A 22,030-nucleotide genomic window follows, 5' to 3' on the forward strand; every position below is an offset into this window, starting at 1 on the left:
ACCCCGACAGCTAATAAGAAGAGGCTGCGCAGGAGGCGGGGCTGCGCTTCCCTTGTGCCTGTCAATTCCGCTTCTGGGTCTCACGCTCCGCCTTCTTTTGCCTCGATTGCTTCCTCCAATGGGCTCCCTCGACCCCCGAAGTAGGCGGGCCTTGGAGGGAGGAGGCGGGGCGGATAGTGATGGGCGGAGCAGACTAGTGAGGGTCTTAGGGGCCCGAAAGAAAGTCCATTCTCCCGCCGGGGACGGATCGCTCTCTACGTCAGTGTAGCCAGCGCCGCGTCGGGAGCGAGCTCGGACCAGAGCCGACTTGCGTCAGTGCCGAGCGCGCGCATCGCTGCCAGCTCTGGGGCCCCGGCAGGGCTGGGAAATGGTGGAGCGGGTGGAGGCAGGGGCGACCGAGTGTTGAGGGGAACCTGCGGACTCGGCCGAGATGGGATCGGGCGCGGGCTCGCCCTCTGGGACCCTCTGCTTCCTGTGGCTGCTCTTGTTCGGCTTGGTGAGCCCAGCCCTCGGTGGGGCTCGGTCAGGTGGGTGTCCGCCCCCAGGACCCTTTGGGATTCGGGTTTCCTAGGGCTGGGATGCTCGGAGTTACCCCGTGGTGCCTGGGAGTGGAGGGGCCTGGCCTGGGGACTGAACCCGGAGTCGGAGGCGGAGCCGCTCAGCTGTGTGTGGACAGTGCTCGGACCCGAGGCTCGGGGTCTGGCGCCCCAAATTCTTCTCGGCACTGTTCTCGGGTCTGGTTCCTCGTCCTCGGTCTCATGCTGGGCAGAGCCTTTTGCGGCGCGCCCCACCCCCATCTCGCGCAAGGCTGGGGCCCCCAGACCCTCTCGGGGCGACTCTGGGTGCGACCCTGACCTCGGGGACTCGGCTGAGAGCCTTGGAGGCTGGGTGCGAGCGGAGGTTTTGAGAAGTGCTTTGAGAAATGGAGCTTGCTCTTGCTTGTACAGTCAATGTCACTGGGAAGCAGACCGGGAGATGGAACTTTTGCTCCAGGTTATCATGATTTGAAATTTTGATGTTCATTTTATTAAAGGAGTCACCACTAGGTACACAGAGCTAAATTTAGCGATGGAATGGGGGGGGGGGTTCTTATTTTTTTCTTGGGCCATTTTGTTGTTGTAGTAAGAATACTTTTTTGGAAACGAAGTGCTACATTTCTATAGCCAAACGGTCTTTTATCTTCTTTTTTATTGGGTTGGTAATATCTAAAATACGGACAAATAATCCCTGCTCTGCTTAACTCACAGGATTATAGTGAGAATTAGATCATTTATGTGAAATCGCTTTTGACTTGTGAAACTAACCTTGAATATATAACGTATTTGTATTGGAGATGCCCAAACATAGTGGAAACAAATCGCCAACACACTAGCTTCTTTCTGGAAACACCTTCTTTCTTTATTTTGGCTCGTGTTAAATTATTGTTTGCACGGTTGTGTTTTCTTTATCAGCCATAGAGTATGATGGAGAATGGGGGTTTCTACTAAATCTTTATCTTGAGAGTTGTTCAAAGGTGAAGATTTCAGGGCAGGACTAAATTTAAATTTTTTCTTATGTTTGGTTTATTCTTTTTCAATTAGGTAAATTTGCCCCATTGCAGGAATTTTGAAGCTCTAAATGCTGAAACTTTATTGAATGGGAAGCTACCCAATCTTTTATGGTTGAGACTTTTTTTGCTGTAGTATTCTATATGGTTAACATTTACCAACATTTAAGGGGAAGTAGGTTAAACATCTGGAGTTTTAGTAATCCATGATTCTGTCTGTTTATTGCATACCCGCATATAGATGGATGGAATATCCTTATGTTTTCTAACAGCAGCTTTAACAGTTTATGGCCAGTCCCTCACTGAAGCATGTGTATGCTTTCAAAATTTAGTCAGCGTTTATCAAACGCCTATAAACACCAAGCTTAATGCTTGTGGAGGGGCAGGAGGTGACCAAATGTGCTGGGTCTATCTGAGGGATATAGGGGAAGGTTTTATCGAGAAAGTGATATTTGAACTGATCTATATAGGTGAATGTTCAAGGAAAGGAGTAGGAATTCTTTCTAAGCAGAAGGGTTTTTGCAAGAGTATGGAGAGGTATGAGGACACGACTAGTTAGGGAATTATGAGAATGTCACCAGGCAGTCTACATGAAAGGGAGGCACGGAAAGAACCAAGGTAGGTTGGTACCAGCTGGGGAGAGTCTTCTTGTGATGTGCTGTGGGGTTTGGACTTTACCCTGGAGGAAGTTCTTTGGGCAGGATGGTTTTTAAGTAGGGATGTGACATAACTAGATTTGCGATTAATATAACTGGCTACACAGTGGAGGACAGAATATAGGAGGGAGGGACTGGAGGCTGGGAGAGAGCAGTTAAGAGGTTTTTGTACTAGTGTGCAATGAGTCAACTCATGTTTCCCTACGGGAATGTTCTTCCAAAATCAGCTGACCGAATTTTTGCAATACAGGATGTTTAAAGCAGCACTGAAACCTTTTTTGCTAATGAAAGAGGAATTTGCTTACTCAGTAAGTACCACCTACACATCCAGTTACATTAGGAGTTAAATAGGTTTTGTAGGATTTTTTTTTTTTTTACCATTTATAACATTGTGTCGATGAGGAAATGCAGTGTAAATTCTCAAAAGCTGACACAGTAAACTATATATTTTTTTAAACTGGGGATGACAAAGGTACCTTTGTATCACTGTGAACAGTAACAAAGGGAATCAGGCAGGTATGAAACCTCATCTGATTTCTTTTAAGATAGTGATTATGATGTGCAGACCTAGAATTTTTTTTTTTTCCAAGACTAGAATTCTAGAAGAAATGAGATTTAAGGCTTACTCATGGTGAATCACTATAAGATGAACTACATGGTAAGAACTTAGGTCTGTACTAATTTTGTTTTTAGGTGCCTGTGAATTATTTGAATTTGGTATGTTTGTTCTGAATAGGAGAATGTAGTCTCCTATATAAATATAAAGATAATTTGAGTTTCAGACTTTTATGTAAAAAACTAAAACATTTATAATTAAAATATGCACAGAACAAGTTGCTGGGTTCCAAGACAGTTTTCCAAACACACTTTAAATTTTACCTTACCGGGAATTCCTTGGCGGTCTAGTGGTTAGGACTCCATGCTTTCACTGCCGGGGGTGCAGGTTCGATCCCTGGTGGGGGAACTAAGATCCTGTAAGCTGAGTGGCGAGGCCAAATTTAAATAAATAAATAAATAATTTTTACCTTACCAAAGTTGACTTTATATGTGTGTGTGTGTGTATATATATATATATTTTTTAATCCTATTTTATGGTAGAATCCCCCCAAAGATGCAAGCTTTAAGTAACTGGAAGCATTTTCTTGGAATAGCCACAAGCTCAAATATATGACATAGATAGCCTCATGATATTTCTTTTTTTTCTTTGATGCCTAGTATATAGCAGAGTCTTGGAGTTATGCCACCTTTGTGTCAGAACTATGGGACTGCCACATAAGTAAATCTGGTCCTCTAGGTATCTCAGTAACTAACCTCCCAACCACCCTGCCTTTGAATGGGGCCAACATGGACCGAATTAAAGTTGAATTGCACTTTGAATTGTATAGTCTTGTTCATATGTTATTTGTAGTTTATTTTTCATTTTGTGAAAGTGTTATTTCAGTCAAATCGTTTTCCCCAAAGTGATCATGTGTCGGGTACTGCTTGAATCACGCCCTTTAAGAATGAGTTAGGGAACCTGAGAAGTTCACTTATAAATACTTTGGTCAGTTTTTAAATATGCAGTTGTTTTCGTATCGGTTTATGTTGATTTTAACGTAAGAATTAGAGTATTTCAGCTTATAATAAGTAAAAATGATGTCACCGCCAAACATTTGTCATACTGTAGGACAAAACCCATTCCCATACATGGGAAATGCTTCTTTCCCTTTGACACATTTTCCTTTTAATGAGATTTTTTTATGGCTTAACTCATTTTTTGGAAGGTGCCCCCTACCCCTTCCTTTAGTAGCCCCTAAGAACTCTCATACAAGTAGAGCCTGGGAGAGCCTGTTCCCCATCTATTGACACATTGGCTGCTTCAGAGGGGAGGGTAAGCAGTCAATGGCAGAGTAATACAGTGAAATGTGACATTGCATTAACATGACAAATGTGTGGGCCGTGAGGATTTGTGGAAAATTGATACGAAAGATGCTAATCATAAAAAATAAAGCTTATTTTAGGTTGTACATGATAATTTGCAATTATGAGATCTATGTATGTATAACTGTAAAGATCAAAAGAGGTCATTTACTCAATACATTTGTTGAATATCTACTGTACCAGTGCAGGAAATAGGGGATGAGTAAGGTACCGTCCTTTGTTTCAAGAAACTTAAATTCCTTGGTAGAGGAATTAAAATTCTTTAGGGCATTAAATCTTATAAATGGTGAGTGTTTTTCCCAGAGGGCCACTTACAAACAAACAGTAGCAAAAGCCCTGTTTCTTTTTAAATGTAAAAAAAAATTGTAACGGAAAAAATGTCAGAATGTAGGACGTAACAGTGGAAATTATAATTATGTTTGAAGATAGCTATTAATATATAATATATGTTTACTTGGCACTGACCTTGTGAATGGAATGGAAATATATGGCTCAAAATAACAGCAATTTATGGATCTAATTGCAATTTCTCTTCAAGAAATAACTCAGACAACAGAATTATCTTCTTCATCTTGTATGTGAAACCCAGGTTTATTTTCTATAGTGAAAGTACTTAAGGGTGGCTCTTTGTTTACACAGTAGGCGGGAAGGAAAGGAGAAAAGCCCTTGGCTGAGGGTTTACATTTGTTTGCTTTGCAATTAGGTAGAATTCTTTTAACTGATATCCGTCTACATTTGTAACTGAGGAAGGGCTTCTGTGTCCAGGGCACAGAAAGCCAAACTCTGACAGCGGGTGTTTGCAGCAAAGTAAGGGTATGTTGCAGGGCGCCAAGCAAGGGAGTGGAAGACAAGTCTCAGATCCACTCCAGCTTGGCTTTTTGAGTGAAGTGTGTGTTTTTTTTTTTTTTTTTTAAAGGGGAAGAACAAAGATGCTGGGATTAATCATCATCTTCTGACATTTCTTAATCCTGGTTTTGGGAGTCAGAATGCCTCTGGTTTGCATTCTCTGGCCAGGTGATCCATGGCTGGGGGCCTATGAGGGCATCTTGCCCTGGAGAAGCAACCTGAGTTTGTACGTGAATGATAGTAGTATCTACAACAGCAGTTTTAGGCACATAATGATGTTATCAACAACAGCAATCTTTGTCATCTGACTCTGGTTGATTAGTGTTCAGTTAGCTCAGGATTGAGGTCAGAGGGGGCAAGAAAGGGGATAAAGTTTTGAATAGAGAGATTAACCATAAACTCAGTAAGGGGACTCATTTTTAGGGGGACTCAGTTTCTCAGATGCTATTACAAAACATGTATTTAGACTTCCTCCAAAACACAGTATGTAAAAATATCTAAGGAGTTAAAGGAAGAAAGAAGGGCAACTGACACCTTTTTCTTTCTTTTACTAAGTTTAAGACACTTTAAGTTTCATGTTTCAACTCTTACTTATTTTTTAATAAATTTATTTATTATTTTATTTATTTATTTTTGGCTGTGTTGGGTCTTCGTTGCTGTGCGCGGGCTTTCTCTAGTTGTGGGGAGTGTGAGCTACTCTTCATTACTGTGCGCGGCGTTCTCATTGCGGTGGCTTCTCTGGTTGCGGAGCACAGGCTCTACGCACGCGGGCTTCAGTAGTTGTGGTGCGTGGGCTTGGTAGTTGTGGCTCGCAGGCTCTAGAGCTCAGGCTCAGAAGTTGTGGCGCATGGGCTTAGCTGCTCTGTGGCATGTGGGATCTTCCCGGACCAGGGCTGGAACCCCTGTCTCCTGCATTGGCAGGCGGATTCTTAACCACTGCACCACCAGGGAAGCCCTCAACTCTTAACTGTTATCTCCGGCCCATGTTTTCTAGTAATGTGACTTTTGACGGTGTGCATCAAATTCTGTCAAGTTCTGATAAAATAGTTTGTATTTTCCATGGAGCTGATTGTATTAAGATTTTAGTTTTCATTGTGAACTCTATACCAGTGGTTTTCGGGGGGGTGATTTTGCCCCCAGAAGGCATCTGGAAGATATTTTTAGTTGTCACACTGGTGGTGCCTCTGGCCAGTGGTGGGTAGAGGTCAGGGATGATCCTAACTATCCTACATTGCACAGAAAAACACCCACAGCAAAGAATTTTCTGGCCTCAAATGTCAATAGTGCTGAGGCTGAAGCTTTATAGTACAAATAATGTTGATGCACGTCCTTTATAGTGACATGGGAAACTTGATCTTTAGATTCCCATGAGAAAGTGCTACTATTTGGAATTAAAAACAAAAAATAAAAGGAATTTGGGGAAAATCTATGCAAGGTATGAACGGGAAAAAGAATAAAAATAAGCCAGGACTAGGGATGAAGGAATGTTGAAAAAATACAGGAAGAAGGCGTTTCATACAACCAGTGTATATTGTTTCTCAATGACATAAGCAAAATATGTGCATTTCTTATGATGTTTTGGAACTCCTATGGCGTTCAGAAAGTGGATCCTTGGATTTTAAAACCAAGAAGTCAGTATCAGAATAACAGCTCTTATATGTAAATAGAAGTTATTTTGGGGTGGTATAATTTTGAAAGCCTTTAAAAAATAAATGATTAGTTTTTATTTTTTTTTCAAAACAAGAATTGTGCATTAAAATGGAAGAAAGGATAGAATGTGTCTTATATTCCTTTATTGGACTTTCATTCTTCTCTAACAATCTTGGTAAAAGATCCATAGCTTCAGTCCTGGCCTGAAACTAGCTATGTGACCTTATAAAGTCACTTAACATGTTTCAAAATGAGAGCTCTTTAAATATGTGCCTGCTCATTTGTAGTTGTCTTTTCTGAGGCATTTCTTTTTCTCTGTGATGTTTGCTTCTGAGTTGTGATGAAAAGATTTCAGTTTAGTTGCATATTGTTTAGCTTCTAGTATAACAGTTGCCTGAGCCTATTAACATTTTATCCCTGCCTGTAAGGATTTACTTAAGAAATCTTTTATTTTGAAATAATTATAGAATCATAGGAAGTTGCATATAAATGCACAGGATGATTGACTTTTTTTTTATCGTACGGAGCTTCTTCTCTGTAACCCACTGAAAGCATTTATTCCTGCCATCTGTTCCTGCCGTTACTTCTAGAGTGACTGTCTTAGTAGTTGAACAAATTACCATGATCTAAAAGAAAAATATTAAGGATAATATTGAAATTTGTGTTTTTAGGAATTTGAGAAAACTGAAGGTCCTTGAAAGGTTTATTCTGGGTGAGGAAATAGTCCGGTACCTCAGTTAATTTAGGATGAAGGATATTTCTACTTAGTGATTTGAAGCCTGCTTCTATCAAGGCCATGGATTTTTTTTGACACGGCTCCCATTTGGCAACTCCAAATATCTGAAGGATATTTTATCATAGTATGTCATAAGTATGCCTTAGATCAGCCAGCCCCTGGTTGCTTTTGTGAGTATTGGAGTCTATTTCTGGTATTTTTATGTAATGACGTGAAGCCCCATTTAGATGGTATGTTATGCCTAATTATTAAGATTTAAGGGGTTGACGGGTAAAGAGTTTGCAGAGTGTTAGTATGACATGTTGTACTGAATGAGATATAATTTATATTTTCCTGTTTACATTGTATCTTTAAAAATTCCAAACTAGACAAGGTTATAGACATTTTTATGTACAGTGTTAGCTTGTGGAAGGTTAGGTGAAGATGCTTCATTTTAATCTGCATTTGAGAAATCTGAGAGGCATAAGGCAATTAAGGAGTGAATGAACATAAGTTTGGATCCAAAGGAGAGGAGAGAGCGGGAGTGAGAAGGTATCATAGTCTGGATGCGATGTTAATGAGGCTGATGGGAAGACAGGAGGTGTTGAGATAGTAGATAATCAGTACTTTAAATAGTTTGTGCTTTTCTTTTTTAATTGAAGAAACACTCCTTTTTCCCCCTTTTAATTTCAATGGTAATTTGGGGTTTCAAAATACTCATTATAAAAACAAATTCAAACAATACGGACATGCATGAGTACAGGAAATAAAGCCTGAGTCCTTATCTCATTACTGTCTGGTTCTATTCCATCGTGGTAGCCACTTTAAACAAGTTTGGTACATTTACTTATGATACTTACATGTTTGTTTATGACACATCTTATAGTCTCATATATATGATATATGTTGTAATTGTAACGTTTCATAGACACTGTAAATAATACAGAGCTTATAAAGTGAAAAGTCTCTCCTCTCATCCCACTCCCGATAGATAACTACTTAAAAAATAATTATTTTACTATCGAAAATTTTAAACATACACAACAGTAGAGAGAAGAGTAATGAACTCCTCTGTACCCATTACCCAGTTTTAATATAGTTTCATATGTATCTCGTCCCTCAAACGCACACTGGATTATTTTGATGCGAATCCTGGATGTCATGTCATGTTGCCCTTGAATATTCAGAATGAATCTCTATGACATAAGGACTTTTAAAGAAAACATCACCCACAATATGCTTATTACACTTTAAAAAATTAATACTAATTCCTCAAGATCATCACATATCTATACAGTGTTAACATTTCCCTGGTTGTCTCAGAATTTTTTGTTTTTTCTGTTGATTTCTTTTAATTAGGATCCAGATAGGTCCAGATATTGCATTTGGTTATATGGCTCTTTTAATTTATAATGGTCCCCTCTTCCTCCTTTTCATGACATTTATTTGTTCAAGAAATTCTACTTAATGAATTTATTTCCTAAATTGATCCCCACTGAGTAGAAGCTGTGAATCTGTTCTTCCCTCAGTGTTTCTGTTTGTGTATGCCATTCTCAAGCCTCCTCATAACAAATATGGTTTTGGTATATGGAGATATATAGAGATAGAGATTTTTCATCCGTGGTCCTTAGATGGTGACCATCTACTTCGTCAAGTTCTCTGAACAAACTGACATGCCATCATAGGCAGTTATGCTGGAAGAAGAAGAGATGTGTTGGTTGTATTGAGAGACTGTATCAGATGCCAACATGGGGTGTGCCTTCCTAAGGGATTTGAATGGGCCATTTTAATTATACCCAAATTTTGCTTAAGTGATGACTTTACTTTTTTTCCAGTTATCTTATTTTTTAAATAATATATGATTATTTAATATCTTTGATAATTTCAGAAATACAAAATGGAAACCTAACAATAAAACTTTGTATTTATACATAAATCCCGCTTGACTGCTTCAATGCAATGAACCAAAATGGCTTTCTGCTCATTGTTTTATTTACTTATGTATTTTCATTTTAATTTTTTTAGGTAGATTTACTTTTTTTTTTTTTCAATGAAGTATAGTTGATTTACAATATTGTATTGGTTTCAAGTATACAGCAAAGTGATTCAGTTTTTTATATATATATATATTTTTCAGATTATTTTCCATTATAGATTATTATAAGATATTGAATATAGTTCCCTGTGCTATACAGTAGGTCCTTGGTTTTTTTTTTTTAATTTTATTGGATTATAGTTGATCTACAATGTTGTGTTAGTTTCAGGTGTACAGCAAAGTGATTCAGTTATGCATATACATATATTCATTCTTTTTCAGGTTCTTTTCAGTAGGTCCCTGTTGTTTATCTGTTTTACATATAGTGGTGTGTATCTGTGAATCCCACACTCCTAGTTTACCCCTCTCCCCTCTCAAGTGATGAGTTTAGAACCCAGGCCCCACTCAGACGTGACTCCACTGTGTGGTGAGCTGTACAGGATTGGAATTGGGAGGAAGTCTTGCATGATGGTTCTGAGTACTTCATTTTTAATACATTTAATCTATTCAACTTTTTAGGACAGATTAGTGGCAGTAATTTCATTGGAGATAATTGCTACATTGTTAGGTATGTATTTATTAGAGTTAATCCATCAGGCATTAAAAGTAACTTTTCCCTCTTATTGTCCTTTTGACTGTTTCGTAAGTATCCCCGTACCATCTCGGGATGTCATTCATGTTGGGTGAGGGTGGGAAAAGAGACAGGAGTGAACGGTGCCAGGTTCTAGATGCCTTCCCTCCATTTCCTGACCGGAGCAGTTTTTTCCTTGTGTTTATGCCTTAAGATTTCTTTTAAGACAAGGGATTAGGGTTTATAGCTAAAAATTGTTTGAAAATGATTGCTGTGTATATACTGTTTGGATAAAGGCTGACATCCTTTTTTAAGAAATACATTTCTTCCCCCTCATACTTATCTAGTATATTGCTATTTTCCTATAAAACTTTGTATAAAGCTATATATATTTTAGTGTGGGAACATCAGATGATTTTTCTATGAATTGAACATTCAGCTTTTGATTTCCATTGTATTTTAGGACATGCAGTTTTTCAGGTTCAGTTGTTATATAATGTTTGTTATTCCCTTTTCTGTAGGCTTTCAACAGACCTCCCATCTCTCTTCTTATGAAATAATAACTCCTTGGAGATTAACTAGAGAAAGAAGAGAAGCCCCTAGGCCCTACTCAGAGCAGGTAAGTTATCTCTTGAGAAATATATATGTATTTAAATTTCACTTTTTTTAAGACAAGGGTGTTATTTTCAGGAGTGATTGGTTCAGTGAGTAATGTCAGCCAGTGATTATGGCACTGGTGTCCATTGGACATTATTCTAGTAAAGTGACATACTGATCCTTAGTAGCTTTTTTTTTTTTTAAAGACAAAATAATCAACTTGAAACATAAGAGGATGAAATAGTCAGTTAAGTAAAATTCTATGACCAGGGTAGGATGCTGTTTACATAGTTTTCTGACCCTTACCTGACTGGTGACGGTTACAGTGGTCTTGTTATACGAATAAGAATTCACCTCTCTGTCAGCGTGTGATAGGTAGAGTACTACATGCTGTATCTTTACTGACACTGGAGAATAGTAGTGTGTTATATGCATGTATTTCATATCTGGGAATGTTTGCTCAAAAGTGAGTTTTATCTCCATATCAGAAGAAACATAATATGCCAACAGGGTAACCAATGCACAAAAATTAATTTTTATGCTATTTTTCTCTTACTGTAAAGCTCAGAAATAATATATTTGGATATCAACTGACTTTGCAAACCCTTCAACTTTATAGAAGTATAATTTAACTTTATTATAGTTTAACAGTAACAGGTGATGAAGGATAGAGAGTTTAGCTTATTACCTCTGAATTGCCGATATATTTCTAACGATAAGGCAGCTTGTCCATTGTTTAGGGACTAGGCATAGTGAAGAGAACATTGGAGTTACCATCAGGAGCTTTTAGCTTTAGCCCTCCCTCTGGGTGCTACCACGAATTGGGTAGATCATTCGTCTTCATTTACTTCTTTATAAGTAAGGAATAAATGACTCTAAGATCTCCTTCCAGTGGAACAGTTTATAATTTTTCCTTGTTTTGTTTTGAACTGGACATTCTACTCTTTGATTTTTGTTTTGCCTTTAGAGTAGAATTAATTTGTGTTTTCATTGTTATTTTTCCCCTTTTCTTCACTTAGCAGCACAGGGACGTTTTCCACTTTATCGTGTCTCTGATGACCTTTATCAACACTGCACACATAGCTACTTGGGATTGTAGTAAATGTCCTGTGGGCACCCTGATAAATATTTGGGGAAGAGGTGGAAGCACTGTTTAAGCACTGGGGATATGGCAGTGAACAAAACAGACAAACTCCATGCCCCTGTGGAGCTTCCATTCTCGTGGGAGGAGAGGAGGAGACAAATAAGCAATATAGATTAATAATAGAGATTACTTAAGATGGTAAGAAGTGCTATGGGGAAAATTAAATCAGGGAGGGGGTGGAGAATGTTGGAATTGGGGGTGAGGGTGAGGGGGTAGGAGGGTTTGTGTTTTTTAATAGGACAGCCCGGGAAGACCTTACTAAGAAGGTAACCCTGGAGCAGAGCAAAGACCAGAAACAAGGGAATGAGCAACCCAGGCAAATGTTTGGGGGAAGAATGTAATATCACAAAACAATTCTCAGATCCTCAGAATTCTTCTCAGAGGAGATGACAGTGATGTTTTTACATCCTACGTTTGTCCAAGAGCAGAAAGGATAGAAAGGCACACGCCAAAACTGTGGCGTTGGAAGGAGCTTGGTATTTTTGATGCCTCAGTGGAGAAGGAGGTAGATGGCAGAGTCCTGAGGTCCCTACACAGGATGTGGAAGCAGAACCCCAGGACCTGGATCTCGGTCTCGGCCCTAGAAGTCAGATGTTGAAGTGCCCTAGGAAAGGAGATCCTGCTGTTTCTTGGCAAAACGTTCACTTAGAGTCCAGAAACAGTAGGGAGAATAAGAGGACACTTCTGATACTATTATTATTTGTTGAGTCCCTCCATGACTGTCTTTTTTATGAGAATTATGGCAAAGGTGAATCCCCTGGTTCTAGAGATCACATTAAGTGCTTCTTGCTAATGAAGCAGTGAGTCACTGGGCAAGTTATTTTAGCGTTTGAGGTAGAGAAGAGGCTCCCACAAGCTGAGGATGTGTCACTGTAAGTTGTCTCATCACACTGTTATTTAATGTACCACTAATTAAGAAAGGAACAGAGTGCTACCAGTTAGAATGCTCTGCCTCTGTACGATGTATCCGGATTTCAAAGATGTTCACGTGAGGGGGAAAAAGTCTGCTTAGAAGCGATGAAATGTGTTGAGCCATGTGAAGATATAAAATCATAAAAGTCTATTAATTTCGTCTAACCAGAACGAGGGAATATCTTTTGAAACTAAGAGGTTCATTTCATTTAAAACGAAAGGAAGAACTACTTTATACTATAGGTAATACAGGGATGGACTTAGTAAAAATAATCCCTTAAGTTATAGCTCAATTATAAATGAATTTAAGAAGAGTTTAGGTAAACATGCAGGTCGTTTTCCACAGTAGTTTATTAAAGGAAGGTAGAGACGATCAGAGTATATTTTTGTTATTCATGAGTATATTTAAGGTTCTTTCATAAAATAGTTCTAGTCAGTACCAAGTTATTTTCATTCAGGATGGAATTTCTGTTGTTGAAAAGTTATTTAGAAGATAGTGTTTTATTGTTCTTTTCTCCTTTGTGCATTTAGGTGTCTTATGTCATTCAAGCTGAAGGAAAAGAGCATATTATTCACTTGGAAAGGAATAAGTAAGAAATTTAATTTACTTTGGCTTTTCAGTAATTTTTTTTTCAGTGCTATATGGGTATCTTTTCTAGTTAGATATTGCTTAGTAGATTGATAAAAAGTTGAGAATATTAAGAGTAGAAGTATGGAAAAAGCCATACTATTTTGCATTTCCATTGACACTAGAGCAAAGGAAAATAAATCTAAATTAAAAGAAGAGAAAGTTGTATTTAAGAAAACTTTAAAATCATGATTGGCCCAAGAAACAGCTGAGCAGGGGGTAAAGAAGTCTTTAGTAGTTTTATCAGTCTGCTAGAGCTGCCACAGCAAAGTACTACAGACGTAAACAACAGACATTTATTTTCTCACAGGACTGGAAGTCCGAGACCAAGGTGCCAGCAGGGTTAGTGTCTGGTGAGGGCTCTCTTCTTGGGTTGCAGACGGCCACCTTCTGGCCAGTGCTCACGTGACCTCTCCTTGGCCTGTGTGCACAGGAAGGTGGGTAGATGGATGAGCGAGCTCTCTGGCTTCTCTTCTTGTGAGGACGCTAATCCTGTTGGCTCAGGGGCCCGCCTTATGACCTCATTTAACCATAACTTCCTTAGTGGCCACATCTCCAAATACAGCCACTCTGTGGGTTAGGGCTACAACATAAGGATTTTGGGAGGGGGACACAAACATTCAGTTCATAGCAGTGGTCCCTCACCCCCCTTTTTAATCTCTTCTCATTTTGTCATTTTCACCTGATCCCACCTCAGTAAGTCTAGTGATGTATATACATGTGCGATGTCTGGTCTGCATTCCTATGCTTTTTTTTCTTTTTCTTTTTTTTTTTTTAACATCTTTGTTGGAATATAATTGCTTTACAATGTTGTGTTAGTTTCTGCTGTATAACAAAGTGAATCAGCTATATGTATACATATATCCCCATAACCCCTCCCTCTTATGTGTCCCTCCCACCATCCTTATCCCACTCCTCTAGGTGGTCACAAAGCACCAAGCTGAACTCCCTGTGCTATGCAGCTGCTTCCCACTAGCTATCTGTTTCACATTTGGTAATATATAAAAGTCCATGCCACTCTCACACTTCATCCCAGCTTTCCCTTCCCACACCCCGTGTCCTCAAGTCCATTCTCTACGTCTGTGTCTTTATTCCTGTCCTACCCCTAGGTTCATCAGAACCATTTTTTTTTTTTTTTTTAGATTCCATATATATATGTATTAGCATACGGTATTTGTTTTTTGCTTTCTGACTTAACTTCACTCTGTATGATAGACTCTAGGTCCATCCACCTCACTACAAATCACTCAATTTCATTTCTTTTTATGGCTGAGTAATATTCCATTGTATATATGTGCCACATCTTCTTTATCCATTCATCTGTTGATGGACACTTACGTTGCTTCCATGTCCTGGCTATTGTAAATAGTGCTGCAATGAACATTGTGGTACATGACTCTTTTTGAATTATGGATTTCTCAGGGTATATGCCCAGTAGTGGGATTGCTGGGTCGAATGGTAGTTCTATTTTTAGTTTTTTTTAAGGAACCTCCATACTGTTCTCGATAGTGGCTCTATCAATTTACATTCCCACTAACAGTGCAAGAGGGTTCCCTTTTCTCCACACCCTCTCCAGCACTTATTGTTTGTAGATTTTTTGATGATGGCCATTCTGACCGGTGTGAGATGATACCTCATTGTAGTTTTGACTTGCATTTCTCTAATGATTAGTGATGTTGAGCATCCTTTCATGTATTTGTTGGCAATCTGTATATCTTCTTTGGAGAAATGTCTATTTAGGTCTTCTGCCCATTTTTGGATTGGGTTATTTGTTTTTTTGATATTGAGCTGCATGTGCTGCTTGTAAATTTTGGAGATTAATCCTTTGTCAGTTGCTTCATTTGCAAATATTTTCTTCAATTCTGAGGGTTGTCTTTTCGTCTTGTTTATGGTTTCCTTTGCTGTGCAAAAGCTTTTAAGTTTCGTTAGGTCCCATTTGTTTATTTTTGTTTTTATTTCCATTTCTCTAGAAGGTGGGTCAAAAAGGATCTTGCTGTGATTTATGTCATAGAGTGTTCTCCCTATGTTTTCCTCTAAGGGTTTTATAGTGTCTGGCCTTACATTTAGGTCTTTAATCCATTTTGAGTTTATTTTTTGTGTATGGTGTTAGGAAGTGCTCTAATTTCATTTTTTACATGTAGCTGTCCATTTTTCCCAGCACCACTTATTGAAGAGGCTGTCTTTTCTCCATTGTATATTCTTGCCTCCTTTATCAAAAATAAGGTGACCATATGTGCGTGGGTTTATCTCTGGGCTTTCTTTCCTGTTCCATTGATCTATATTTCTGTTTTTGTGCCAGAACCATACTGTCTTGAATACTGTAGCTTTGTAGTATAGTCTGAAGTCAGGGAGCCTGATTCCTCTGGCTCCGTTTTTCTCTCTCAAGATTGCTTTGGCTATTCGGGGTCTTTTGTGTTTCCATACAAATTGTGAAATTTTTAGTTCTAGTTCTGTGAAAAATGCCATTGGTGGTTTGATAGGGATTACATTGAATCTGTAGATTGCTTTCGGTAGTATAGTCATTTTCACAGTGTTGATTCTTCCAATCCAAGAACATGGTATACCTCTCCATCTGTTTGTATCATCTTTAATTTCTTTCATCAGTGTCTTATAGTTTTCTGCATACAGGTCTTTTGTCTCCTTAGGTAGGTTTATTCCTAGGTGTTTTATTCTTTTTGTTGCAATGGTAAATGCGAGTGTTTCCTTAATTTCTCTTTCAGATTTTTCATCATTAGTGTATAGGAATGCAGGAGATTTCTGTGCATTAATTTTGTATCCTGCTACTTTACCAAATTCATAGATTAGCTCTAGTAGTTTTCTGGTAGCATCTTTGGGATTCTCTATGTATAGTATCATGTCACCTGCAAATAGTGATAACTTTACTTCTTCTTTCCGATTTGGATTCCTTTTATTTCTTTTTCGTCTCTGATTGCTGTGGCTAAAACTTCCAAAACTGTGTTGAATAATAGTGGTGAGAGTGGACAACCTTGTCTTGTCCCTGTTCTTAGAGGAAATGGTTTCAGTTTTTCACCATTGAGAACGATGTTGGCTGTGGGTTTGTCATATATGGCCTTTATTATGTTGAGGTAAGTTCCCTGTATGCCTACTTTCTGGAGGGTTTTTATCATAAATGGGTGTTGAATTTTATTGAAAGCTTTTTCTGCATCTATTGAGATGATCATATGGTTTTTCTCCTTCAATTTGTTAATATGGTTTATCACATTGATTGATTTGCGTATATTGAAGTATCCTTGCATTCCTGGGATAAACCCCACTTGATCATGGTATAGGATCCTTTTAATGTTCTGTTGGATTCTGTTTGCCAGTATTTTGCTGAGGATTTTTGCATCTATGTTCATCAGTGATATTGGCCTGTAGTTTTCTTTCTTTGTGACATCTTTATCTGGTTTTAGTATCAGGGTGATGGTGGCCTCGTAGAATGAGTTGGGGAGTGTTCCTCCCTCTGCTATATTTTGGAAGAGTTTGAGAAGGATAGGTGTTAGCTTTTCTCTAAATGTTTTATACAATTTGCCTGTGAAGGCATCTGGTCCTGGGCTTTTGTTTGTTGGAAAATTTTTAATCACAGTTTCAATTTCAGTGCTTGTGATTGTTCTGTTTATATTTTCTATTTCTTCCTGGTTCAGTCTCAGAAGGTTGTGCTTTTCTAAGAATTTGTCCATTTCTTCCAGGTTGTCCATTTTATTGGCATATAGTTGCTTGTAGTAATCTCTCCACATTCTTTGTATTTCTGCAGTATCTGTTGTTACTTCTCCTTTTTCATTTCTAACTCTATTGATTTGAGTCTTCTCCCTTTTTTTCTTGGTGAGTCTGGCTAGTGATTTATCAATTTTGTTTATCTTCTCAAAGAACCAGCTTTTAGTTTTATTGATCTTTGCTATCATTTCCTTCATTTCTTTTTCATTTATTTCTCATCTGATCTTTATGATTTCTTTCCTTCTGCTAACTTTGGGATTTTTTTGTTCTTCTTTCTCTAAATGTTTTAGGTGTAAAGTTAGGTTGTTTATTTGAGGCGTTTCTTGTTTCTTGAGGTAGGATTGTATTGCTATAAACTTCTATCTTAGAACTGCTTTTGCTGCATCCCATAGGTTTTGGGTCGTTGTGTTTTCATTGTCATTTGTTTCTAGGTATTTTTTGATTTCCTCTTTGATTTATTCAGTGATCTCCTGGTTATTTAGTAGTGTATTGTTTAGCCTCCATGTGTTTGTATTTTTTACAGATTTTTTTCCTCTAATTGATATCTAGTCTCATAGCTTTGTGGTCGGAAAAGATAGTTGATACGATTTCAATTTTCTTACATTTACCAAGGGTTGATTTGTGACCCAAGATATGATTTATCCTGGAGAATGTTCTATGAGCACTTGAGAAGAAAGTGTATTCTGTTTTTTCTGGATGGAATATCCTATAAATATCAAGTAAGTCCATCTTGTTTAATGTGTCATTTAAAGTTTGTGTTTCCTTAATTTATTTTCATTTTGGATAATCTGTCCATCGGTGAAAGTGGGGTGTTAAAGTCCCCGACTATTATTGTGTTACTGTCGATTTCCCCTTTTATGGCCACTAACATTTGCCTTATGCATTGAGGTGCTCCTAAGCTGGGTGCATAAATATTGACAATTGTTATATCTTCTTCTTGGATTGATCCCTTGATCATTATGTAGTGTTCTTCTTTGTCTCTTGTAATAGTCTGTATTTTAAAGTCTATTTTGTCTGATATGAGAATTGCTACTCCAGCTTTCTTTTGATTTCCATTTGCATGGAATATCTTTTTCCATCCCTCCACTTTCAGTCTGTATGTGTCCCTAGGTCTGAAGTGGGTCTCTTGTAGACAGCATATATATGGGTCTTGTTTTTGTATCCATTAAGCCAGTTTATGTCTTTTGGTTGGAGCATTTAATCCATTTACATTTAAGGTAATTATTGATATGTATGTTCCTATTATCATTTTCTTAATTGTTTTGGGTTTGTTTTTGTAGGTCTTTTCCTTCTCTTGTGTTTCCTGCCTAGAGAAGTTCCTTTAGCATTTGTTTTAAAGTTGTTTTGGTGGTGCTGAATACTCTTAGCTTTTGTTTGTCTGTAAAGGTTTTAATTTGTCCGTCGAATCTGAATGAGATCCTTGCTGGGTAGAGTAATCTTGGTTGTAGGTTTTTACCTTTCATCACTTTAAGTATGTCCTGCCCGTCCCTTCTGACTTGCAGAATTTCTGCTAAAGATCAGCTGTTAACCTTATGGGATTCCCTTGTATGTTATTTGTTGCTTTTCCCTTGCTGTTTTTAATATTTTTTCTTTGTATTTAATTTTTGATAGTGTGATTAATATGTGTCTTGGCGTGTTTCTCCTTGGATTTACCCTGTATGGGACTTTCTGTGCTTCCTGGACTTGATTGCCTATTTCCTTTCCCACGTTAAGGAAGTTTTCAACTATAATCTCTTCAAATATTTTCTCAGACCCTTTCTTTTTCTCTTTTTCTTCTGGGACCGCTATAATTCGAATGTTGGTGCCTTTAATGTTGTCTCAGACATCTCTGAGACTGTCCTCAATTCTTTTCATTCTTTTTTCTTTATTCTGCTCTGTGGCATTTATTTCCACTATATTATCTTCCAGGTCACTTATCCTTTCTTCTGCCTCAGTTATTCTGCTATTGATTCCTTGTAGAGAATTTTTAAATTCATTTATTGTGTTGTTCATCATTGTTTGTTTGCTCTTTAGTTCTTCTAGGTCCTTGTTAAATGTTTATTGTATTTTGTCCATTCTATTTCTAAGACTTTGGATCATCTTTACTATCATTACTCTGAACTCTTTTTCAGGTAGACTTCCTATTTCCTCTTCATTTGTTTGGTCTGGTGGGTTTTACCTTGCTCCTTCATCTGCTGCTCATTTCTCTGTCTTCTCATTTTGTTTAACTTACTGTGTTTGGGGTCTCCTTTTTTCAGGCTCCAGGCTCATAGTTCCTGTTGTTTTTGTTTCCTGTCCCCAGTGGGTGAGGTTGGTTCAGTGGGTTGTGTAAGCTTCCTGGTGGAGCGGACTGGTGCCTGTGTTCTGGTGGGTGGGGCTGGATCTTGTCTTTCTGGTGGGCAGGTCTGCGTCTGGTGGTGTGCTTTGGGGTGTCTGTGAACTTAATATGATTTTAGGCAGCTTCTCTGCTAATGGGTGGGGTTGTGTTCCTGTCTTGCTAGTTGTTTGGCATGGGGCGTCCAGCACTGGAGTTTACTGGCTGTTGGGTGGAGCTGGGCTGTAGCATTGAGATGGAGATCTCTGGGAGAGCTCTCGCCAATTGATATTATGTGGGGCCGGGAGGTCTCTTGTGGTTCAGTGTCCTGAATTTGGCTCTCCCACCCAGAGGCTCAGGCCTGACATCAGGCTGGAGCACCAAGACCCTGTCAGCCACACGGCTGAGAAGAAAAGGGAGGAAAACAAAATAATAATTTTTTAAAATTATTATAAAAAATAATAATAGTTTAAAAAAAGAGAAAAGAGCAACCAAACGAATAAACAAATTCACCTATGATAACAAGTGCTAAACACTAAGCTAAGATAAACATAAAAATCGGAAACAAATCAGTTGCAGACAGCAAACCTCAAGTCTACAGTTGCTTCCAAAGTCCACTGCCACAATTTTGGGATGATTCATTGTCTATTCAGGTATTCCACAGATGCAGGGTATATCAAGTTGATTGTGGGGATTTAATCTGCTGTTCCTGAGGCTGCTGGGAGAAATTTCCCTTTCTCTTCTTTGTTCACACAGCTCCTGGGGTTCAGCTTTGGTTTTGGCCCCACCTCTGCGTGTAGGTCGCCCCGAGGCATCTGTTCCCACCCAGACAGGACGGGGTTAAAGCAGCGGCTGTTTAGAGGGCTCTTGCTCATTCAGGCCGGGGGGTGGGAGGGGTACGGTAGTTATAATTGGAATACGGGGCGAGCCTGCGGTGGCAGAGGCCGACGTGACGTTGCAACAGCCTGGGTCACGCTGTGTGTTCTCCTGGGGAAGTTGTCCCTGGATCATGGGACTCTGGCAGTGGCGGGCTGCACAGGCTCCTTGGTGGGATGTGGATAGTGACCTGTGCTTGCACACAGGCTTCTTGGTGGCTGCAGCAGCAGCGTTAGCGTTTTATGCCCATCTCTGGGGTCCGCACTGATAGCCGCAGCTCGCGCCCGTCTCTGGAGCTCGTTTAGGCAGTGCCCTGAATCCCCTCTCCTCGCGCACCCTGAAACAATGGTCTCTTGCCTCTTAGGCAGCTGCAGACCTTTTCCCGGACTCCCTCCCAGCTAGCTGTGGCGCACTAGCCGCCTTCAGGCTGTGTTCACGCAGCCAACCCCAGTCCTGTCCCTGGGATCCGACCTCTGAAGCCCGAGCCTCAGCTCCCAGCCCCAACCTGCTCTGGCAGGTGAGCAGACAAGCCACTTGGGCTGGTGAATGCTGGTCGGCACTGATCCTCTGTGCGGGAGTCTCTCCGCTTTGCCCTCCGCACCCCTGTGGCTGCGCTCTCCTCCGTGGCTCTGAAGCTTCCCCCCTCTGCCACCCGCAGTCTCCGCCCGCGAAGGGGCTTCCTAGTGTGTGGAAACCTTTCCTCCTTCACAGCTTCCTCCCAGAGGTGCAGGTCCCATCCCTATTCTTTTGTCTCTGTTTTTCCTTTTTTCTTTTGCCCTACCCGGGTACGTGGGGAGTTTCTTGCCTTTTGGGAAGTCTGACGTCTTCTGCCAGCATTCAGTATGTGTTCTGTAGGACTTGTTCCACATGTAGACGTATTTCTGATGTATTTGTGGGGAGGAAGGTGATCTCCTCGTTTTACTCCTCTGCCATCTTGAAGGTCCCCCCTATGCTTCTCGAATTAGTGGGCAAATGTACTTTTCCAGGCATTTGTTAAGAGGGGCCAGGTCTTTGAATGTCTTTGAAAGGCAGTCATCAAAGCTAATGATCACTAGCAAAAAAGAGTTAGGGTAGATAGCCTATTATTATGGCTATCAATGAAGGGGGTACTCTGTTTGAGTGAGTGCTTATTGTTTTCCTCCCAGGGCCTCTACAATGGCAGTCTTAACCTTTTTTGGTCATGAATCCCTTGCTGAAAGATATGAAGCCTCCTTGCAGAGGGTTGGACATAATTACTTCTGTTGGGTTATTTGGCAGGGACTGGGGGTTGTGGGGCAGAAGATAGCACACCTTTTCTCTGCCTGTGCTCAACAACTTTAAACATAAACTAAAAGGGTGAGTTTGATAGGAGGTCAAAATACCATTTTTGTTATTGATAAGGGCTGGGTTAGAGGATTTACCATAGAATGAGAGCCTGATGGACCTGCCCGTCCTGAACCCCGGGTTAGGCAGATTCAGCCACTCACGTCAGCCTGCACAGTGGCAGGCCTGCTCCTGGAGGAGCGTGGCGGAATCTGTGGTCCCACTGGCAGGCAGTGACTTGCAAGGAAGAGGAAGGGCAGAGCAAAGCCAAGTACCATCTCCAGTTTATTCTTTTTAAATTCACCACCAGAGGGAGCAAAGAGTGTGTATGTGTTGGGGAGAGAGAGGGGAGAGACGGGGCGGTGACTGAACAGGGTTGGATAATGGAAAGGACTCAAAACTCCACGGGCTACTCCCAAGCTCACTCGAGGAGACTTTCATAAAGGCAAAAGGTACAGGACATCAGGACAAAGAAAGCAGAGGAGATCATCAAGGGGTTTGAACAGTTCCAGACAGAGCCCCCCAGGGTCCTTTCTCAGTTGCACAGATGTGCTTTGTCTTCAGATTACAAACCACTGAGATATGACTGAAGCATCATCTTTTAAGGGTAGCCCAGGCACACGTT

At 39.8% G+C, this 22,030-nt stretch overlaps 1 protein-coding gene across 2 annotated transcripts in view; it reads left to right on the forward strand.

The window, feature by feature from the left end:
- Positions 1 to 195: 195 nt before the first annotated feature.
- The window catches only part of ADAM9 (ADAM metallopeptidase domain 9), a 101,101-nt gene continuing 79,266 nt past the window's right edge, over positions 196 to 22,030 (forward strand). The window contains exons 1-3 of one of the 2 annotated variants that reach the window (XM_082444151.1): positions 196 to 527; positions 10,461 to 10,558; positions 13,124 to 13,182. In XM_082444151.1, the coding sequence (XP_082300277.1) occupies positions 431 to 527; positions 10,461 to 10,558; positions 13,124 to 13,182 (254 nt within the window). In that variant the 5' untranslated portion in view covers positions 196 to 430. The remainder of the gene's footprint in view (positions 528 to 10,460; positions 10,559 to 13,123; positions 13,183 to 22,030) is intronic. The other variant, XM_082444152.1, reaches the window with a different exon arrangement.

Source organism: Balaenoptera physalus (genome assembly GCF_965194825.1).
Source record: "Balaenoptera physalus genome assembly, chromosome: 21".
Taxonomy (NCBI): domain Eukaryota; kingdom Metazoa; phylum Chordata; class Mammalia; order Artiodactyla; family Balaenopteridae; genus Balaenoptera; species Balaenoptera physalus.